General features: G+C 38.3%; 3 protein-coding genes across 3 annotated transcripts; 2 read left to right on the top strand and 1 right to left on the bottom strand.

Annotated features, from left to right (window-relative positions):
* Nucleotides 1–8255: 8255 nt before the first annotated feature.
* LOC141848251 (KRR1 small subunit processome component-like) lies at nucleotides 8256–10355 on the bottom strand. Its single transcript, XM_074736306.1, has 4 exons — nucleotides 10127–10355; nucleotides 9631–9741; nucleotides 9349–9417; nucleotides 8256–8428 (listed from the first exon to the last, which is right to left on the bottom strand). The coding sequence occupies exons 1-4, from the start codon at nucleotides 10256–10258 to the stop codon at nucleotides 8420–8422; spliced, it is 321 nt and encodes a 106-aa protein (XP_074592407.1). The 5' UTR covers nucleotides 10259–10355; the 3' UTR covers nucleotides 8256–8419.
* Nucleotides 10356–11633: 1278 nt separating this feature from the next.
* LOC141848728 (cytidine deaminase 1-like) lies at nucleotides 11634–12886 on the top strand. The gene has a single exon (XM_074736774.1). It carries the CDS (start codon nucleotides 11755–11757, stop codon nucleotides 12670–12672), a length of 918 nt encoding a protein of 305 aa, XP_074592875.1. The 5' UTR covers nucleotides 11634–11754; the 3' UTR covers nucleotides 12673–12886.
* Nucleotides 12887–14390: 1504 nt separating this feature from the next.
* Nucleotides 14391–20443, top strand: LOC141811676 (protein REVERSION-TO-ETHYLENE SENSITIVITY1-like). Its single transcript, XM_074699705.1, has 3 exons — nucleotides 14391–14516; nucleotides 18408–18797; nucleotides 19695–20443. Exons 2-3 carry the CDS (start codon nucleotides 18492–18494, stop codon nucleotides 20109–20111), a joined length of 723 nt encoding a protein of 240 aa, XP_074555806.1. The 5' UTR covers nucleotides 14391–14516; nucleotides 18408–18491; the 3' UTR covers nucleotides 20112–20443.
* Nucleotide 20444: the final 1 nt, after the last annotated feature.

Raw genomic sequence — 20444 nt, 5'->3', positions numbered from 1 at the left:
AAAGTTGATCAAAAGGCAGGTTATGTACCTCACTTACTGTTTCAGATTCATCGATTGAAGCTTCTCTTGCGCTATTGCTTGTCACTTGATGTGACCTTCCTCATCATAGTTGAAGCACCTTACTCTTCTTTTCTCCTTTCTTAGCAATCTTGAGATCTGTTTATTATCAAATTTGTTAGAAAATAATTTCTTCATTTTTCTTACCAGATAGGCTTCTTCATCTCCATCCATTGAAGATTATAAATCTAACTCACTTTGCCTTGCTTTTAGTGCAAGGTTGTGATTTGTCTTCTCTATTTCTTTTAAACTCACACATCTAGATTCGTGTAATTCCAAAATAGAAAATAAATCTTTTAAACTACTTACCTCTAGATTCTTTGAAATATAGTAGGAATCTACTATAAACATCCATTCTGAGGTCCGTGGAAAAGCATGTAATGCATACCTTAGAGTGTTTCGGTTTGATACTCTTTCATCTAGATTTTGGAGATTTATTAATTTCTCCTTAAGTCATGCATGTAGTTGAACCACTGTTTCCTCCTTATCTAGCTTTAAGTTGCTTAGTTGATTTCTGAGTAAATCTATTTTGGCTAGCTTGATTTTTGAGGTACCTTCATGAAGTTCTAAAAACTTTTCCCAGAGATCTTTGGTGGAGTTGTAACTACCGATCCGATTAAGTTTTTACACTGGTAACACACTTAGTAGATGGAATGTAGCCTTACCATTTGCCACGAATTCATCTCATTATTTCATCATAGTGTTGGGTCTAAAGAATGTTCGTATCTCCACAATGGCATCATAGTGTTGGAACTATGTTTGCACCTTTGCAACCCAACACATAGTTCATCGATTTCTTCTCCATCCTCATTCCTGGGCACTTCTAAACCATGTTTAATATAGATCATAATTTCAAAATCTATTTTAAAAATACCTCCATTTTCTTTTTTCAAATTATGAATTCACCCTCGAACTTCAGTGGGTGGATGTTTGATCTGGTCATTCCTCCCGATCTAGTTGCTGAGTTGGCGGTTAGTCCTTCTGAATGATTAGCTCTGATACCAATTGTTGGTGCAACAGAAGTTATTCGTGAATCACTAGAGGGGAGAAGTGAATAACGACCTATAATAAAAATCAACCTTTTTTCTATTGCTAATTAACTAGCAAGGACACACACATATTAAAACAAAAATATAACATAAAAGAATATGAGGTATATAATTTACTTGGATATAACTCTCGGATTATTAGTCCAAGACTATCAACAACTCTACTAAGGTCTCCTTCTTCGGAAATGACTCGGAGGTGGAGAAGCCTCTTACAACGGTTGCATAAAGAATACAATAAAATGAAGGCAATTAAAATCGAGTGTGTTGTATTTCTTTTTTGAGCTTCAATCTATTTATAGTCTTCACCTCGATCTGACAATTATGCTGACGTGACACTTCTGGGCACCTGAAAGCCTTCTGGGTGCTTGGATTCGTCGAACCCAATCCACTCTGACAATGTTCCGCTAATAGCCCGCTAACGACTCTGGATGACTACTTGCGATCCTAACGTCTAGAAATGATTCAGGCACTTGGAGTCTACTGATGTGGACTCCATTTTGATCCATCTTGGCAACAACTCACACTGACCTAGAATGCATATTTAGGCACCTGGAGTCTGGGGTGCCGGGTGCTTGGAGTCTGCCGAGTTCGAGCGCTTGGAATAGTTCTAAGTGCCTAGAATGGTCAATCTCATGTTGACCATTTTCCTCCTTTGTTCTGCCTTGGTCACCTTGCATGGTCTTCCTTTCGACTTCTCATCCCTTGGATGCATTAAGTCCATTCGACTCGTTCTCGTGTGTCCTTCTTGCTCTGCCAGAGTACTCTTCTGCAGCTCCTCGTACCTCGGATGCACCAAGCCCATCTGCTCCCTTCCCGTGCTATCATTCTCGCTCGCATGCATCTTCTGCTAAGGTTCTCCATCTGGATTATGTGTGTTCTCCTAAGTCCCTATTGTTAGATTTGAGAGGTGTCCTAAGGCAATCGTCTTACGGTTATACTATTTATTGGATAAATAGTAATTTACTATTTAAGTGCACATTCCATATGTGTTTGATTTGATCTTAAACTCAAATACTGAATGCCGCAATACGATTCATAGCATGAGAGAATTTGTGATTGGATCACAACTCGTGAGTATCTCTACATGTGTAATTATGAATGTATTAAAATTATCCCTAGTTGAAGAATTGATGAGTATGGACGTCATCGATTCTGTCGAGACTAGCACGTTTAGACTCTTTGGTTAGCCAAGCAGCTGATCTCACTACTGGAGACACTAGATGTTGAGAGTTAAATATGGATGCTAGTTAAAGGTAACCAGTTCATTGGAGTGACATGCTTTGAGACTTCATATGATTTGATATATATGTCAATGAAAATATCAGTGCAGCTTAAGTGTGAGTTTCCTTTAACTTGCGGTATTTAAGTCACCTTGGTCATGAAGGCTTATACTTTGACATCTTAAGCAAAGATCTCTGAGGAGGTGTGGACCCGAGATGATTGGATATAAGTCGAAGTATCTGAAGGTATTTGAATAACCCACAGAGAATTCACCGTTCCTTGGAAAAGGAGACGTATACCTTACAACCGCTTGTCAGGATTGTTACTAAAAGTCTTTGGTCAAAGCATTACATGTTAGGAGTACGACACTCTTGAATACGTATACAAGTAACTTGAATCCGCAGGACAAGAAAGCAGCTTGGACTAGGTGTGACGTAGTTAGTCTAGTAGGGACTGACACATACACCATGTCCTGAACCAACGGGTATAAGACGGTGAAAGTGTTGGTGCAATCTTGCCCCAAGTGAATTGGATTTTAATGTTTGACTAAAATGAATTTAAGTTAGGCAATGTTGGTGATCTAACGTGTGTGAATTGAGTTCACAGGAAAGTTAGGTTGGAAGACTTGGCAAATGGTGAAGTCCCGGAGGCGCGACCTCTTGGCAAAAGGTGAAGTCCCGGAGGCGCGGCCTCTTGGCAAAGGTGAAGTCCTAGAGGCACGGCGGCCTCTTGGCAAAGGAAGACTTAGCACGATGAAGTCGAAGGAAATGTCTCAAGCTAGTGCAAGGAAGTGCACGAGGCTTGTGGAAGGTGTTTGAAGACTTGCGTCAAGGCTAAGGGGTGAAGAAGAAGTTGAAAGGGGAAATTTTCAACATGAGCAGTCGATTGGCCCTGCCAGCAGTCGACTGGTGGTTGATCAAAAGCACACACAAGCGAACTCAGAAGTATCAGTCGACTGACACTGTAGCTTCAGTCGACTGGGGCCAAACAGAAAGTTCAGTCGAGTAGAGCAGTCGACTGGGCAGTCTACTGGTTGAGTGATCAATCGACTGATCGAGTGATCAGTCGACTGGACTTGGAGCAGTCGATTGATACATGACCGTTGGAGCGACAACTGACTAATTAAATACATTAAATACAGATTAAATAGTCGTTGAAGCCCATCAGTCGACTGGCCCTTGGAAGCAGTTGACCAATGTCAGAAAACTTATAAAAACGCAGTTTGACGATTGGAGAAAGTGTGGTTCACATTCTTTCATTCTTGCACGAACTTCAATACTTGTCTTTCATATTCCTCTTCCTCTAAACTTTACTACACATCTTGTCAAAGGAAGAGATTAATTTGTATGGGTTTCTCTACCTTCAAAGTGCTCTTTGAAAAGGAGAGATTTTTCATATATAGTGGAAAGGTGCTCGGTGTGTGTGGATCCTTGGATTATTCACCTCATAGAGATGGATACCAAGTAAATCGAACGAGTTAGCGATTGTTTTTTCTTTTCTGTATTTTATTTTGCTTCCGCTAACGATCTCGTAGGAAAGTTCAGAAAAATCTCTATTCACCCCCCTCTAGCGAACGCCTCGGTCCCAACAATTGGTATCAGAGCCAGACTCTTTCGCGCGAACTAACGTTCAACCGAAAAAATCTCAAATGACATTTCAAGAAGGATATAGCACCGCACGACCACCTTACTTCAACGGTAATAACTTCGCATATTGAAAAGGTAGGATGGAGTACTATTTAATGAACGATATTGAAAATTGGTTTAGTGTTGTAGATGGCTTCAAAAAACCCAAGGATGCAACTGGAGTACCTCTACCTACCAAAGACTAGTCGAAGGAGATATGTAAGAAAGCACAAGCGAATGCGAAAGCCACAACTACTCTGCAATGTGGACTCTTCAAGGAGCAATTGAGCAAAGTCGGCCCATTTAATTCAGCCAAAAAATTGTGGGAGAAACTCATTGAACTCAACGAGGGCTTAAGCGAATCAAGACGAGCCAAGAGGGATCTCTTGGTCGGGCAACTACAAACCTTCACAATGAAATCAAATGAGATGGTGAGCCAAATGTACGGGCAATTCAAGGAGATCGTGAACGGTCTCCATGTCATCGGTGAGAAGATCGACAACCGTGATCTGGTAAGATATGTTCTTTAAGCTTTCCCCCGAACCACCTTATGAGCATCGATGGTTGATGCTTATAAAGTATCAAGGGATTTATCTGTTGTCAAGCTAGATGAATTATTTTATGAACTTGAATTACATGAGTAAGTTAACTTGTCAACAAAAGAGAAAGGTATAGCTTTGGTTGCAGAAAAGAAGAAGAAGAGGGAAAAGAAGGAGGAGTCCTCATTCGAGTCCGAGCAGGAATCCTCCGACAGTGACGAAGAGATGTCAACTAGAGAGGTGGTACATTATATCAAACGGATGATGGAGAAGTTGAGAAGGTTCACTAAGAGAGATGTCAAGAAGATGTTCACACCACCTCAAGATAAATCTCAAAGTTTCAACTATAACTCTAACGTAACTTGTTATGAATGCAATAAGAAGGGGCACGTCAAGACAAATTGTCCGGAGTGGAAGAAGAAAGAAAAGAAGGAAAGGAAAAAGAAGAAAAAAAAGAAGAAGGAAGTCATGGTGGCTCAAGCCACATGGGATACATCGAGTAGCGACTCATCGGATGATGAAGAGCTATGTCACATCACTAGACACATGGCACTGATGGGATGTGAAAGTGACCAAGAGACCTCAAGTGAGGAGGAAGAATCAAGTAGCGACGAATCTTTATTAAGTGAAGATGAGGTAATGGATTCTGCCAAAGCAAATTTTCTTTATAGAACTATTGCTTATTTTAAAAATACTTTGAATAAATCGAAATCTAAGGTTAAGGCATTAAAGGAGGAACTTAGGACAATTAGAAACAATGCATGTGAATCTAGTTACTCTAGTGAAATTAATGAAAAAAATGCTAAGTTAAAGGAAGAAGTAGTTGAATTAAGAAATTATTTAGGAAAATTTTCAAATGGGTCAAAAGACCTTGATATGATCCTAAACAGTCAAAGAGTAGTTTACAATAAGGTCGGAATAGAGTCCTTGCCAAGACCAACCTTGGACTTTTCCTTGCCAAGACTACCCACTTGGACTTTTCCTTGCCAAGACTACCCACTTGGACTTTTCCTTTGCCAAGACTTCCCACTTGGACTTTTCCTTGCCAAGACTTCCCACTTGGACTTTTCCTTTGCCAAGACTTCCCACTTGGACTTTTCTTTGCCAAGACTTCCCACTTGGACTTTTTCTTTGCCAAGACCACGCTTGACTTTCCTGCAAACTTGCATCACACATGTTAGATCACAAGTATTGCCTAACTTCAAACATGGTTTAGCCAAACATTGAACTCAATGCACTTGGGGCAAAGATTGCACCAACAGATACAAGCCTAAAGAGTTTGCCTATATTTCTCTAGTAGGAAGACAAGGGTCACCTAGCAAACAAATCATTAAAGGAAAGGTAAAACAACCATGGGTCCCTAAGATATATTTGCAAAATGTTAGTGAAACTAACTTTTGGGTACCAAAGAGTGATGTGTTTCATGTAGTTTAGGTAAGAACTCGTGTTTACCAAATCAAATATGTTAAAGAAATTATCAAGAAATTTGGTTTGGAAAATACTAAGGTAGCTTCAAATACTATAGGACAAATGTGAACTTAGATAGTGATGTGAAGGGAATTTGATATGTATTTTGAAAGATTATGAACTTAGCATTGCATGAACCCGTAGTAAGATGTTATTTTCACAAGACCCTAGGAATGATTGCTATGTATATGAACTTAATAATTATATGATATGTCTTTCTCTTTATCCACTTTCTTTTAATATATGTGTTGCATTTTTGTTTGTTTTAACTAAGGATGGTGTATAAATTTAGGGGGAGGTCTTGTAGTTTAAAATGTCATTTTGAGATATAATTCAATCATAACCCCTAATCTACAATTTAGATACATTTCATAAATCCCTATGAAAGCTTTAGTGATGTCTACTTATAGACAATCTTAACCATCAAGAATGTTGATATAAAAGTGCAAGTTTATATCAAACTTTAGAGTTTATGTCAAACTCATAAAATATAATTATTTTTCACAAAATTATATTTTTCCTTGATAATATATGTGAAAATAAACGTGCTCGCAAAATTTTAATTTTTTCTAAATTTTATAGAATTTTTAATGAATTTCTGAAGTTCGTATCAGAAACCTGCACAGTGCTATTTTTAGGGCATCAGTCGACTGCGTCCAGAATTCACTCGATCAATAAATCTGTGAGTTTTTTTTTAAACTGATGTCAGTCGACTGATATGGCTAAAATCTTCAAATTTTGATCCATTCTTGACCATTTGCGTATCCTATGACTTACCATTCTTTGACACATGCACTAGGAACATCCTTATGGTCATTGAGATTAATCAAGGAAGTAGTTTGGGCACCCCATTGATACCATTCCTCGAATTGTATTAACTCGAAAGCCCGGTTAAAATATATATATTTGATCCTCTATGACTAACCCTCATGATTCATTGTTGGTGCAATGGTCTAGGGGGAGTGTGTCGACCCAGAAAGATTAAACATTACAACGGAATGAGGCTTTTACAACGGAGGGCAGTACTTACGATCTTCAAATGCTCAGGATGTTGCTAGGCTACTCCAGATTGGTGAACAACGTGGTTTTCCAGGTATGTTAGGTAGCCTAGATTGCATGCATTAGAGGTGGAAAAATTGTCCAACAGCATGGGCAGGACAATATTCTGGTCGTAGTGGAAAACCAACAATTATTCTAGAAGTTGTAGCTGATTATGATCTATGGATCTGACATGCGTATTTTGGGTTTCCTAAATCAAACAATGATATTAATGTGCTTGAGTCTTCTCATCTTTTTGCTAATCTTGCTGAAGGTATTACTATTCCTGCTCATTACGTCATTCAAAAAAAAGAGTATAATATGGGTTATTATTTAGCGGATGATATATATCCCAAATGGTCAACACTGGTTCAAACGATTCATGATCCATGAGGTAGAAAGAATAAATTATTTGCAATGAAGCAAGAAGCATGTAGAAAGGATGAGCGAGCATTGGGCGTGCTCCAATCACGCTTTGCAATTATTGCAGGACCTTCACGTTTTTGGCAGAAAATTATTTTACATGATATAATGACATCATATATTATTATGCATAATATGATAATTAAAGATGAACATGATTTAAATGCACCAATCGTGGAACACTTCGAGGTGCCAACTCCAAATGTTGAGCCAGTAGTAGATGATCGTACTCGGTTTGAAGATTTTTTAGATCGATACAAACAAATCAAAGATAAAGAAGCTCATATTGCTCTGCGAAATGCATTAATTGATTATATATGAGAACAATATAGTAATTCTGAATGTTAAATTTTCATAATATTATATTTTTAATTAAGTGTCATTGTCTGTTTTATATTAGCAATATATTTTATCCTAATTGTGTGTGATTTTATAATATTTTTAAAATATATTTATGTCTGAATAATTATGTAATAAATATTAAAAATAAAAATCATAATAATTATAAATATGAAAAATTAACTTATTAAATATAAATGAAATATTAATTTTAAATATAATAATTATCATAAATTAATTATTAAATTAAAATGTATGTCGATAATTGAATTATGAATAAATGAATAAGAATATTCTAAGGAATATTCCTTTTTGGTGTGAAATGGTGTGAGTGGGTTGGAGCTGAAATAGTATTTGGTGCTGAAATTGCACCATTTTAGTGTGAAAATGACACCAAATTTGGTGATGTGGGTTGGAGATGGCCCAAGAATTCTAAAATAGTAGCAAACTGTACATGAAGAATAGTATCTGAACCAATATGTAGCAACCAATCAAGATTTCAATGGCTTACAACACAAATCACCAGAGTGCATGTAAGCCAATTTAACAAGTTAAGAGAATAAACCACTTCAGGATAATTAATGATGTTTACATATCAATCAAATTCGTTATTAGAGTGCAGACCTTTAGAGTAGATAGGTTGGGCATTAGGGTTTAGGATTTAGGGCTCCTGGCAAAATAAAAAAAGATTTAATAAGTTATGAAGCTAAAACATGTAGAATTAGCTACTAGGTAGCGAAGCACATAAATGACAACAAACTACTGATAACTTATGAAGCTAAACATGTGCAATTAACTATCAGGTCAGGGAGAACATAGATGGCAACAAACTATATTTGCACTATGAATAACAGTACCATCATAGAATAACTTTGAAAATGCACCTAAAATAAGTTACTAGTACTTAGAACTTCACATGATGAGTCAGGTTAAGCAAAATATTTCATGCTCTTCAAATTTGTACTAATTTTCAAGAAGCATGCTATAAAACTGTTCAAACAACCACTCAGATAAAGTAAGTTGACATGATTTTTGATACTATCACTACTAGCCAAAATTCGATTCTCGAAGTACAAATTTATCAAATCCAATATAAAAGGGAAGAGAGAAAACTAAATTGTTATATGGTACAAGAAAAAAAACTAACTATTCCATAGAACTAGATGAATAAAGAATCATGTTAAAGGATTAATTCTCCTTTCTTCTTATGGTGTTACACAAACACAAGTCATGGGGTTGTTTGTGCAACATATAAAGGTGTACTTAGATACTTGAGTGAAGAATTCCTGAAATGAAGATTTTCACCCTCTGACAGGACTAGAGAACAGAATAGCTCTAAGCTGCCAACCAGGCATCATTAAAATTCCAATATGGCATCAAAAGTTAGGGTAACCAAGAACCCACCTGAATATTAAACAAAATATTATAGAAAGATATATATATCAATCAAAACATGCTACAATGGGTAACCAGTTGCTGAAAGTGGTTGCACTTAAGCTAGCATTGAAGTGATATGAAAGTCACCTCATTTCAAATTGCAAAAAGAAAAAAAGAAGGATGATAATTAAAAAAACGTTATGCACAAATTACCTTGTTGCGTATAAGGTTCCCAATCTTAATAACATCACATTGCATCTCATCGTTAAGGATTTTAATTGCCTGAGAAGGATCAGTAATTAGGCAAACAAGTTCTATTGAAAACAAAATAACTATTAAAAATTTATAGACATTCAATTCCAGGGGAAAAGTTCTATAACAACAGAGGGAATGCTACTAAGGATAGAAATGACCACAGCTAAAATAAATATCTTGTTGAATAACTAGCTTGCTCTCGCAAAGAATCCGAAGCATAACCTAATGAAGAATGCATACCTGAGGTTCAGGGACGCTACGTGAAAGAAGCTTAATCAAATCCCCAGCTTTCATGATAATGTAGGGATCCTTAGTTTTTCGACTTGTTAAAACCGTCATTGATCCTTCAACCTAACGCAAAATAACGACAAAGATTCATAAGAAGGTAAAATCACAAGATAGCACAAAACAAGATCGAATGAGAAACTATCCAAATATCAGAGCCAAATATTTCTTCGATAAAATTTGCATGAAAAACGAGTATAAAGTTTAATGGCTCGCCAGATTAAGTTCACATGAGACGCCATATTCTTTTAATGCACTTTTCACCATAGGCCATGCTTCTTGCAAGTACTTCTTTGTATTAAAAAATTGTAAGCGTCTCATTTTGCAGAGAGATTTAACTAAAATTTTGTCTGGAAAATACGTGCAAATGCCTCAGCTATTACGGCAGCAATAACACAGATGACGAACGAGCAAGAGAAGGTGCTGTCGAAATAGAAGGTGAGCATCATACCCCGGTACTGAGGGAAAAGGGTGGAGAAGGAACTGACTTAGAGCATGCCAGACTCGTTCCAGGAAGGGTCGAACTTCTCGATCTTGCAGCGGTCGATGTTGGGGTCCTCATCCCACGGCATGGGTTTGTCATGCTTCCCCTTGTGCTTCTTGCTCATCGTTACAGCGGCTGATGCTTCTCCTCCGCCGCCATGGACGCGCTCGATTTCGACGGGAAGCGTCGGCTAGTTTGGGAGATCAGATTCGAGAGGAGGAGGAGCAGCTGGCGGAGAGAGAACAAGTTCGTTCTAATAATTGGATCGGGTACCGAAATATAAAATCCGCTGCTCGCGAACCCGCTCATGATATTTTTTACCCAAGACACCCTAGTTTTCTGTTTATCATGTGCTGCAACTTTTTTCTTTTTTCTTTTTACATCTATCTAGTTTCATTTTACTCCCTATAAATTGGTGATGAAACAATTAAAAATATAGAATAATATAAAATTTATATAAATATTAAATCCCTGCCTGCCACTGCTGTATTCAAAAATTAGAAAGAGACAAAAATGACTTTTGGAAATAAAACGAACCACATCTGATCTAGAATTTTTATACTTTTCTTCAAATATTATTCATACTTGTGTGTTTCTGTTAAGCAAGTCTAGTAGTTATTTAAAAAATTTCACTAAAATTGTGTTTGCTTGATCACCTTCTGAATCTCTCTGCATTAGAGAAACAGATTTTAAAAAAAAGAAGAAAATCACTTCCTGCGTGTTTCTATATAATCTATAAATGAAGGCTTAAGCAACAATAATGGAGGAAGCACACTCCACCGTGGACCAAGGGAGGATACGGAGCATTGCTTCCTTTTTTGTTTGAGCGCGTGTAAGTGGAGTTCAGCTGGAATACAGAAAGCAACTGCTACGCTTGTCTGATTGCATGCGTCATACAAGTCAAATCACAGCCAAGTTCAATTGCCATGCATTCTGACTCACATGCAGCTCACCCAACGGGAGTTAGTTAAATCATGTGTTCAACTGGATGGAAATCCTCTTCAGCCATGCACGAGATTAGCTGGAAAGTACCACCACCATGTTGCTGCAACTGCGTGGTAGATTGTGGCGTCATTGGACGGAGGTTCTTTGGACACGAATGAGACCCACGCACGCAACCACTTGGAGGGAGAACAAGGACCTTGCACAGAAGCGCCTCGCCTTTAGTCAAGTTGCATGGGGAGAATATTACACGTTAAAAAGACAAGAAGATAAACATGCTGACAAAGAGATAAATAAAGGAAAGGAAAGGAGAGGAGAGGAAAGTGCTGTTGTGTGACAATAATTGGCAGGCAAATGCAGTACTACAAGCGATGCAATCAAAAGAGAAGGGTAGGGTCTCCGGTTGAACGGGCGACCGGGCCGGTCTGATTGAGTTTAAACAGCGCCAATTGGCTTTGGTTTGTGTCATTCATTTTAAAAGCGATTAAGGTTAAGGTCCGATCAAATAAAGCAATTAAAGGGAAGCTTTGGGTGGCATTTAAATAGCGTTGCACCGTGGTCTCCAACGACGACAAACCCAGGGCAGGGCGGGGCATCACATCGCATCCCCCTTCCTCGCTTCCCGGGGAACCGAACAAGTGTAGACGGAATCCATGGAGAAGGGGCCGGCGATCTCGACTGGCGGAAGGTTCGTGATCGAGGCGGAGGCGGTGGAAGCGCTGGCCAAGGAGGCGGGCGTCACGGCCCTGAGGGAGCTCGTCCCCCTCCTCGTCCCCGCGGCTAAGCTGATGGCGCGACCCCCCATCTCACGATTCTCCGTCGGTGCCGTCGGGTTGGGCGCGACTGGTCGCATCTTCGTCGGCGTGAACGTCGAGTTCCCCGGCCTGCCGCTTCATCACTCTGTCCATGCCGAACAGTTCCTGGTGGCTAACGCCGCCGCGCATGGCGAGTCCGCGATCCTGTACATCGCCGTCTCCTCCTTCCCTTGTGGCCACTGCCGCCAGTTCCTCCAGGAGATCCGTGGCGCCAGGGAGATCCAGATCCTGGTCACCTCAGACGCCGACCCCGCCTTCCGCCCCCTGTCCTCCCTCCTGCCCCACCCTTTCGGTCCCCACGATCTCCTCCCCAAGGGCGCGCCGCGCCTTCTCGAACCGCACGAAAACGACCTCGGCGACCTCGATCGCAATGGGGGAGGAGGAGGCGGCAGTTTGGGGCAGAGGATGCGGGAGGCCGCGGAGGCGGCGGCTAGGGCATCGCACGCGCCGTACTCCGGGTGCGCCGCGGGATTCTCGGTGGCCGACGGGATGGGAAGGGTATACGCGGGGCCCTACGTGGAGTCGGCCGCGTACAACCCTAGCCTCGGCCCCGTCCAGGCAGCGATGATCGCGTGCCTGGCCGATGGCGGCGGGGCCGAGGGAGAGGTCGTCGGGAAGGGGGTCGTGGAGGCGGTCCTGGTGGAGAAGGAGGCCGCGGCGGTGTCCCACGAGGCGACGGCGAGGATCTTCCTCGCGGCCGTGGCGCCGGCCGCGCGCCTGCAGGTGTACCGCTTCCATTCCTCCGCCGTGGAGTGACTCCGTGCCGGCGGTCACGATCGTCCATAAATATTAATTAACGGTCGCGATTGAATGCCGTATATCAAGGACCCATACTATATTGTATGCGTGTGTGTATTCTCGTGCTTATCCTAATTCGTGCAAAAGAGTGAAAATCTCATAATAATGAATAATGAATAATGAATACGGTGTGGCAAAACGTTGTTTCAGTGGAAGGTTTTAATTAGAAAAAAAATAAATTAAAAAAAACAATAAATCTTAGTCAGTCTCATGACTCAATCTTTGAAAGTGATCGATCAATTCAGATGCCTAATATCTTTTGATTGTGTCCCCCATTTGAAAATTTTTTTTTATAAATACATAATTGGAGATCGAACTACGGATCCTTAAATTATAACTCGAATATTCTACCGTTGCACCGAGAAACAGAGAAGCTTTAGCGTACACGTAAGCCATCACAGCTCTGCACTCCCAGGAATGAATGTTCTATCGCACTCATTCAACGGATGATTTGACATAATAGACGGTTTTTTTCAATAATGCATATTATTAACTCATAACGATGGTGGTGGGGCATTGTCACGTGACAACATATAATTGAAAACATAATTAACAAACATAGATTTAAAACTGATAACGCTTGTGACTAATATAAAAGAGTGATCCATTTTGATAGAGAAAAATAAGGACCATGAGCAACCTAATTTGGTTGACCAATAAGTCAATTAAAATAATTATATGGTCTTCGTTGTTCATGCTTCTTTCCCATCAGTTTCTTAAGTCGAGTTATTATTATATTTACTCATGAATATTTTTTTCTAAAGGTCAATAGGTCTTTATGCCATGTTTGATTATCAAGATATACTAAGGGTTAATTATGAATTAAAACACTTTTAGGATAAAACTCATTCTCAGTTTAAAAAATGTTTATGTAAACATCATATTTTAAGCAAAACAAATAGCCTTTAATTCCATCCATGGGATAGAAATAAAATTTTTATAGCTTATTTGTTAACTATTATTTTAACATTTTTAATGTATAAATAATAAAATAGTAATTAAAAATTTTAAACACTATAATATTCACTTTACTGGATTCTAGTAAAAAAATAGCTTATTTGTCTGCGAACAATTAAATTTAGTGTTCAGTTCGTTAAAATTTATTTATATTAATTTAATAGTAAAAAAATAAATAGTTTATTAACATTCATGACCAAATTTCATGAATAATTCATAAACAAATTTATTTATTATATTATCAAAATTTTAATATTGCTTTTGTTATTAAATAGATAAATATATAATCATTTATAAAATTTTATAATCTTAAATTATTCAATACATTAAAAAATAATATAAAATTTTCTTTATTAGATAAATATTTAATTTAATTTATAAAAATGATAAAATTATTAGTTAAGCTTGATAAAAAATTTAAAAAATATAAATTTGAATACAATTAAAGATTTATTTACATTCCTAGTCCAGTCCTAGTCCTACTCCAGCTCCAGTGAAAGAGGTAAAAAAATTAAAAAATTTCAAAGGATTAAAATGATAATTGTACAAAAAGTTAAACCGCTCCATCTTTCTGTTGCGAAGTCGATGCCCCCACACCGTCGCCAATCAATTTCACGTGAGGCGGCCCGGTGAGACGTGGGTGCCTCCCGCAGGTCTTCTAGAATTGCTAATATTGGGGGCCGCCATTCGTCAGGTTCATGCATCTCCCTCTCGTCAATTTTCACCTTCCCGATTGCTTCTCCTGCCCAACTCTCCATTTTCCTCTTCCCATATTTGCCGAGTTGCTTTTGTCCCCTGCTTAATCGCTACCAGAAAGAGGAAATGCCCTTCTCAGTTCTCCAAAGGTTGGTTTTTCTCTGCCACTTTTTTGCTCAATTTCTCATTTTTCCCGGTGCATGGAGATTGGGGAAGAGAGGCCTGTTTTAATGGTTTTTATGCTGGCATTTGACTTTGATCTGCTTGTGGTTTTCCAACCATGAGTGATGCTGGCTCAGTTCCTTTTTGGCCCCGGCTTATGGTTCGTGTGTGGTCTAGGGTTTGTCGAGGGAGTTACTTCCATAGCGCGAAGTACAATTTTCATTTCTTACTGTGCTAAGTGCGAATATGGGATGCGGTGGAATATACATTGAAACATTGAGCGCATTCTGTCAGATGTGTGTCGGTTATAAAACTCTAAGTTTGATGATGATTTTGTTAATTGACTATATTGATCCTGTAGTTATGGTATGGTATGAGGAGTGGGCAGTGTTTGGATAAAAGGACATATTTTGGCATAAAGAACTACATTAATCATTGTGAAGTTTCCCTCATGCCCCTTGCTATGCTCTTGGCATTTGTACACGTGAGTCATATTGATCAAGCACCTCAGTTGAGTACGCTTTTTGTCAGTCTACTGCATGCGTCACACCGTTTCTGTTATAACTTTATCAATTTGAAAATTTGCTATGGATGAAGTGATTGTACAGTGGCCCTTGAGAGTTATCACTGGAATTTATAGTGCACTTTATAGTTTATATTTTCCATGTATGTTAGGCCTTAGGACTTGAAACTAGCTGAGTTTCGTTCAATCGCATTCAACTTTATTTGTTGAAAACCTATCAAACACAAGCTGTGTTGAGCTCAATCAAACTCAAAAAATCACCTGTATGCTCCTTTGTAAAGTGGTTGTCAAGCTCAAGTAGAGGTTTAGCTTACTCATGTCCCCCTACTAATATTGAACAAGTTCAACTAAGTTATGAAATAAAACTTAGCTTATAGATTAGGTATTGAACATGCTATTGTTGGATTGAGTGCACATGAGAGTGGGTGGGGGGGGGGGGGGGGGGGGGTGAATCACGTGACTTTTAGTTATTTTAAGTATGTCAAAAATCGTGCACAGCAAAAAAATGAAATACAAAAAATCACAACACAAGCCAACACGAAGGTTTTACTTCGTTCGGAGCCTCTGGCGCCTCCTACTCGAAGGCCCAGGTCCCTTGGACCTTTCCTGTGGGCAATCCACTAAATCTCTCTACCAGAAGAAAACCTCTGGTAGAGTAGGCGAATACAATGAATTGAAAGTGTGACAACCCCACATTTTCAAATTTTAAATAAGTGCAAAAAATAAAAAATAAAAATTACTTCGTTACCCAACACGTAGAAATTTTTGGACGAGCTCGGATATTGGGGGTGATCTTCCGGCAAAAGTTGGGTATGATCGTGTCAAAGCTCGGGCTGCTGCAGAAGGAAAACGTTGGTCAAGCTATATCATTCATACACTAATCGAAGCTTTATATAAACACTATTGAGTTTATCTAGATCCACAAATAAATAAATAAAATGCAAAACTTGATCCATGCCTTGTTCGTGATGTTATCCTGGATCAAAGAATAATTCAAATAAAACTTTATTATAGGAAATTTTATCCTCCTTAAATATTTATTATAGGTAGAAATAATTTTATCCTCTAATAAAATTTTCGATTAGCAAATGAAGAATAATAATACGAGAAATTAACTTAGTCCATATATCAAATAAACTCTACAAAATAGAGTCAATATAATAATAACATATACTAAAATATGGAATATTCAAAGTTAATTAGATCCTGTCAATCCAGATAAGGATCTAACCAGGCCTCAATTTAGATCACCCAAATGGGCCTAAGTTGGACCGCGCCTAAAGTTTCAAAATGGAACTCGTCCTCACTGGTTTGCTCCTCCAGTGACTTACCTTACTTACCTTAGCGCAACTTTACTAGACTTCTTTAACCCACCAGGTCTTTTGCCAAGTCTCCACCAAGTTGGTCTTCAGCCAGTTGTCAGGCCCCGCAGAGCCAACTGGACTTCGTGCCAGGACTCAACCATCCTGGACTTCAGCCTGGTGTCTAGTTTTAAGTCTTTCAACCCTGCACACTTAGTAAGAAGGTTAAACCCACAACAAACCTAACTTTAACCTATTTGTCATTCATCAAAACTTGAGTTTAACCGTTAGTGCAAACTGCACCAACAGCTATATGTAAGATTGAACAAATAAATCTAAGTTTTAAAATGACAATCTTTGTTATAAGATTAAATGGCGTACAATGCTATGGTCATGGTAATAAATTTGATAAAAAGTATTTAAATGGTCATATAAATTTAATGTCTCATAACAATACTAATTAAAATTTTATATCTCCTATAAGCCTTCAAGTACACATTTTCTTTGTATAAACATATCTATGATTGACATGAGAAAACACTACCAATGCCAGTCCAAAGCCCAAACAACAAAAAAAGTGAAGCGTTGTGTGAGGCCTTGACTACCTATGTTACCTGGACTTGACAAATTCTCCCTGATAGTACAAATTTGGTATGGGTATGCAGTAGTGAATAGGTACTGGGATGGGAGAAAGGCTGGTCAAATTTTTTCTTTCACTGAGCTTTTGTGAAAAATGAGCCTAGGGCAAGGAGAAATTTAAGATATGTGACAGGAGAATAGATGGTGTGAAAAGTAGTAGCGGACTAAGTGGTAGTGGATACCCTCAATTGACAGCTACAATGCGTTCCATCAATAGTTGGTAGGGCCACCACAACACTGGATGAAATTACACCCCATACAAATCAAATAAAGAACTTAAGCCTAATTCGAGCACAACCCTATTTCCTTAATAATTCATATTTTGAACCCACCTTTAACCCAATCTGAACCTAATGACTAAATTAAACTCACTCAATTCCCTAAGATAACTTAGTTACTTATTTACCTTATAGCTACATTTTCTTCTAAACTAAATCGACAAACATAGATCAACATAACATATCATAATATAATATTTTCACGGGCAACGGACATTTAAGCCCATGGCAAAAATTTGACACCCCCCTTTTGCCACATCCTAGTTTCCCCACTTTTAGAAAAGGATGTGTCAAACATCTAGATCCATACATGTGTCAAATACTTATACTTGAGTTCGAGTGACATGTATTCTGGTCCTAGTGGCATAGCTGACAACCATCAGAAAATTTACGTTAACAGCCTTTTGAATGTTAATTTTAACTGTATAAATGGAGGGGCATGGAAGATGCCTTATCATATGTGTGCTTGGTTCTGGTGCTTGAGGCTTTGAAGGATTTAATTCAAGAAGAAGATATAGAGAAGAAGGTGACAATCGAATCCATTCGCTTGTTGTTATTGTTTCATGATGTGTATGTAAAATATAGATATTCAATTTATGCACAAAACTTCAAGGCCATATATTATATTTGTACAACTACTAAAATGAGCTTAGTTCATCAACATTCATGTAAATGAACTTGAATTCATGAAGTGCTCATGAGCATTACAGGTTACAGCATTTATTTGTGAGCATTAAATGAACCAAGCTTAGTTAAGTTCATGTTATACTATTTGTGAGCACTAAATCTAGGTATGTGAATGAAGAAGAGTTATAAAGTACAATTGTTTATTCTTTTCATTTGAAATAGCTTAAACTTTGAGAAAGTTGGGCTACTTATAATTTAATTGGGCAATGCTTATGTCAACTCCGAAAAAAATTTAATGTATTGGTATTCATGTTCTTATTCAAAAATTTGCCCCTACAACATAAAATATCCCACACTTCTTGCTATGTTTTAGTCATGCTTTCTTGATTTGTATTTTATTAGGCATTTTACAGGGTAGCATTTTAAGCTATGATTTATATTCTAGAATCTGTGTCAAACTTTGAATCATAATTGAAGGAAATTCTCATTCTTTTTTCTTCTATCATTCAGCATAATTTAGTCAAGTAATTGGAAGCAGCACAATTTCACTTTTAACATGATCACAAATATACAAAAAACATAGTTGTGGCCATAATGTCGCCAAGGTTAGTTACATCGACAGAGATTGAAACTGCTATTGCTGATGAAGATATCAGTGATACCCAGATGTTGAATACACTATGGCCACTTGATCAAGTGGATCCTAAGAAGGCTAAGTTTCCTTGCTGCATAGTCTGGACACCTCTTCCGATAGTTTCATGGTTGGCACCTTATATTGGCCATGTTGGAATTGGTCGGGAAGATGGGAAAGTTTTGGATTTTGCTGGTTCAAATTTTGTGAATGTGGACAATTTTTCATATGGTGCTGTTGCAAGATATCTTCAACTTGACAGGGAACAGGTACAATATATTTTTTTTCTAATTTATGTAAGATTTGGGTTTTATTTCTAGTTTAGGATATCAACTCCAATGTACTCTTAAGTGTAATTGTGTTGTTTATTCTGATTTTTGCATAATCCCACCATCTGCCACTAACTTTTTGTGAGAATCTTCATCAAAATATAACATACCTTGTTTGCGATAGTTGAAAGTGATACAAAGAAACCATAAGAACTTGAATAACATCCTGAATCAATTTACATAGGGAGTACTGTCGTTTAATTTATTTAGCTTTTGAAATTCCATGCTATCAAGATATGTTTAAGTTCACTTGGCATTTGTTTTGTAAGAGTGAGAAACAATTGGTGATACTTAAATTATTGTCTGTTTTCACATAGAATAATGCTTCTTTTAGATAGATAGCATTATCTTGATTCTTAATGGATTTTTGCTTCATCTTGTGATCATTAGCTTCACAACAATATGTATCATGTAAGTAACATGTTGACATACTGTCTCACCTACGCATATGGTGCTGCAAGTATGATGCTGTGTAGCCAATCGAGAAGGAGATTCCTGCTTCTCTTCCATCATTTTCATAAATATCCATGCTTTTCTTAGTGTGATTTGCTCAAAATCACAAAAACTATCAAGTTGGTGACTCACAATGCCTATGCAAGTTATTTCTAAGCATTCTGCTTTTATCATGATTTTTCAATTTTGAGACTAATCCAGGTTTATGCAACTAGATGTTAATTGCCCAAGTAATAATAGTTGCATATGTACAGAAAACTCTAGTACTTTTTTCAATCATTGATTCTGCTGAAAGGGAACGAAAACTGTTTCCTGAAACAATTCTGTGTGATTAGTAAAGGGAAATCACAAACACTAATTCTAGATTGTTGGATGTGGTGGCAGTGCTGTTTTCCACCTAATTTATCGGCACATACATGTAAGCAGTCGTACAGACACGCCGAACAAGGGACTGCAATCTCGTGGGACGACACACTACAATCAAACATGCAGCACTTCCAGCACAAATACTACAACCTCTTCACCTGCAACTGCCATGTCTTTGTCGCAGCCTGCCTGAATCAACTGGCTTATCGCGGTTCTGTGCAGTGGAACATGTTAAACGTGGCTGCTCTCATCCTCTGGAAAGGGCAGTGGGTGGATGGCATGTCAGTTTTCCGATCGTTCTCCCCTTTCACAGCAGTGCTTGTCGTGGGGATCTTGATGGCCGGTTGGCCGTTCCTGATTGGAATGGCGGCATTTTCTTCTCTCCTGATCGGGTGGTTCATTGTCTGGACTTACTGCGTTAAGATTTCAGATTGATGTCGGTCGGCCTTTTGGGTAGGACCATGGAGCTTCTTCTGCCTTAGACGATAGACATTCTGTAAAAGCTAAATTGCTTGTTGCTGCTCTTCTTTGAAACAAGTGACAGTGCCAAACTCAGCTACGATCTTGGGAGCAACCTGAGCTAGTGAACTTGAAACCACAATCGTTCGAGTCGACGAGCTAAAACCCTTCTTTTTATGCTTGTTTCAGATCAATGCCAAAATAGTTTGTATACACAGACGTGTTTGCCTATGCATGAAAGAGGTGCCATCTGCCGAAGCATTTGTGGGATGTATCCGATTTAATGGGAACTTTTATTTTACCCCCTAT

The sequence above is a fragment of the Curcuma longa genome, chromosome 17 (assembly GCF_044706935.1).
Source record: "Curcuma longa cultivar G26 ecotype Majalengka, Jawa Barat chromosome 17, ITB_CL_G26_1.1, whole genome shotgun sequence".
In the NCBI taxonomy this organism is placed as follows: Eukaryota; Viridiplantae; Streptophyta; class Magnoliopsida; order Zingiberales; family Zingiberaceae; genus Curcuma; species Curcuma longa.
The sequence above is the reverse complement of the archived record's forward strand: the minus strand, read 5'-3'. Positions and strand labels throughout refer to the sequence as shown.

Bases quoted from the DNA above. Each gene is read 5' to 3' on its own strand.
- LOC141848251 (XM_074736306.1), bottom strand. From the start codon at position 10,258: ATGACAAACCCATGCCGTGGGATGAGGACCCCAACATCGACCGCTGCA. The intron at 9,742-10,126 runs GTATGATGCTCA...ATTTTGCGTTAG, and splicing joins CCTTTTCCCTCAGTACCGGG to GTTGAAGGATCAATGACGGT. The intron at 9,418-9,630 runs GTATGCATTCTT...GATCCTTCTCAG, and splicing joins GTAGCGTCCCTGAACCTCAG to GCAATTAAAATCCTTAACGA.
- LOC141848728 (XM_074736774.1), top strand. From the start codon at position 11,755: ATGGAGAAGGGGCCGGCGATCTCGACTGGCGGAAGGTTCGTGATCGAG.
- LOC141811676 (XM_074699705.1), top strand. From the start codon at position 18,492: ATGTCGCCAAGGTTAGTTACATCGACAGAGATTGAAACTGCTATTGCT. The intron at 18,798-19,694 runs GTACAATATATT...ATGTGGTGGCAG, and splicing joins TTCAACTTGACAGGGAACAG to TGCTGTTTTCCACCTAATTT.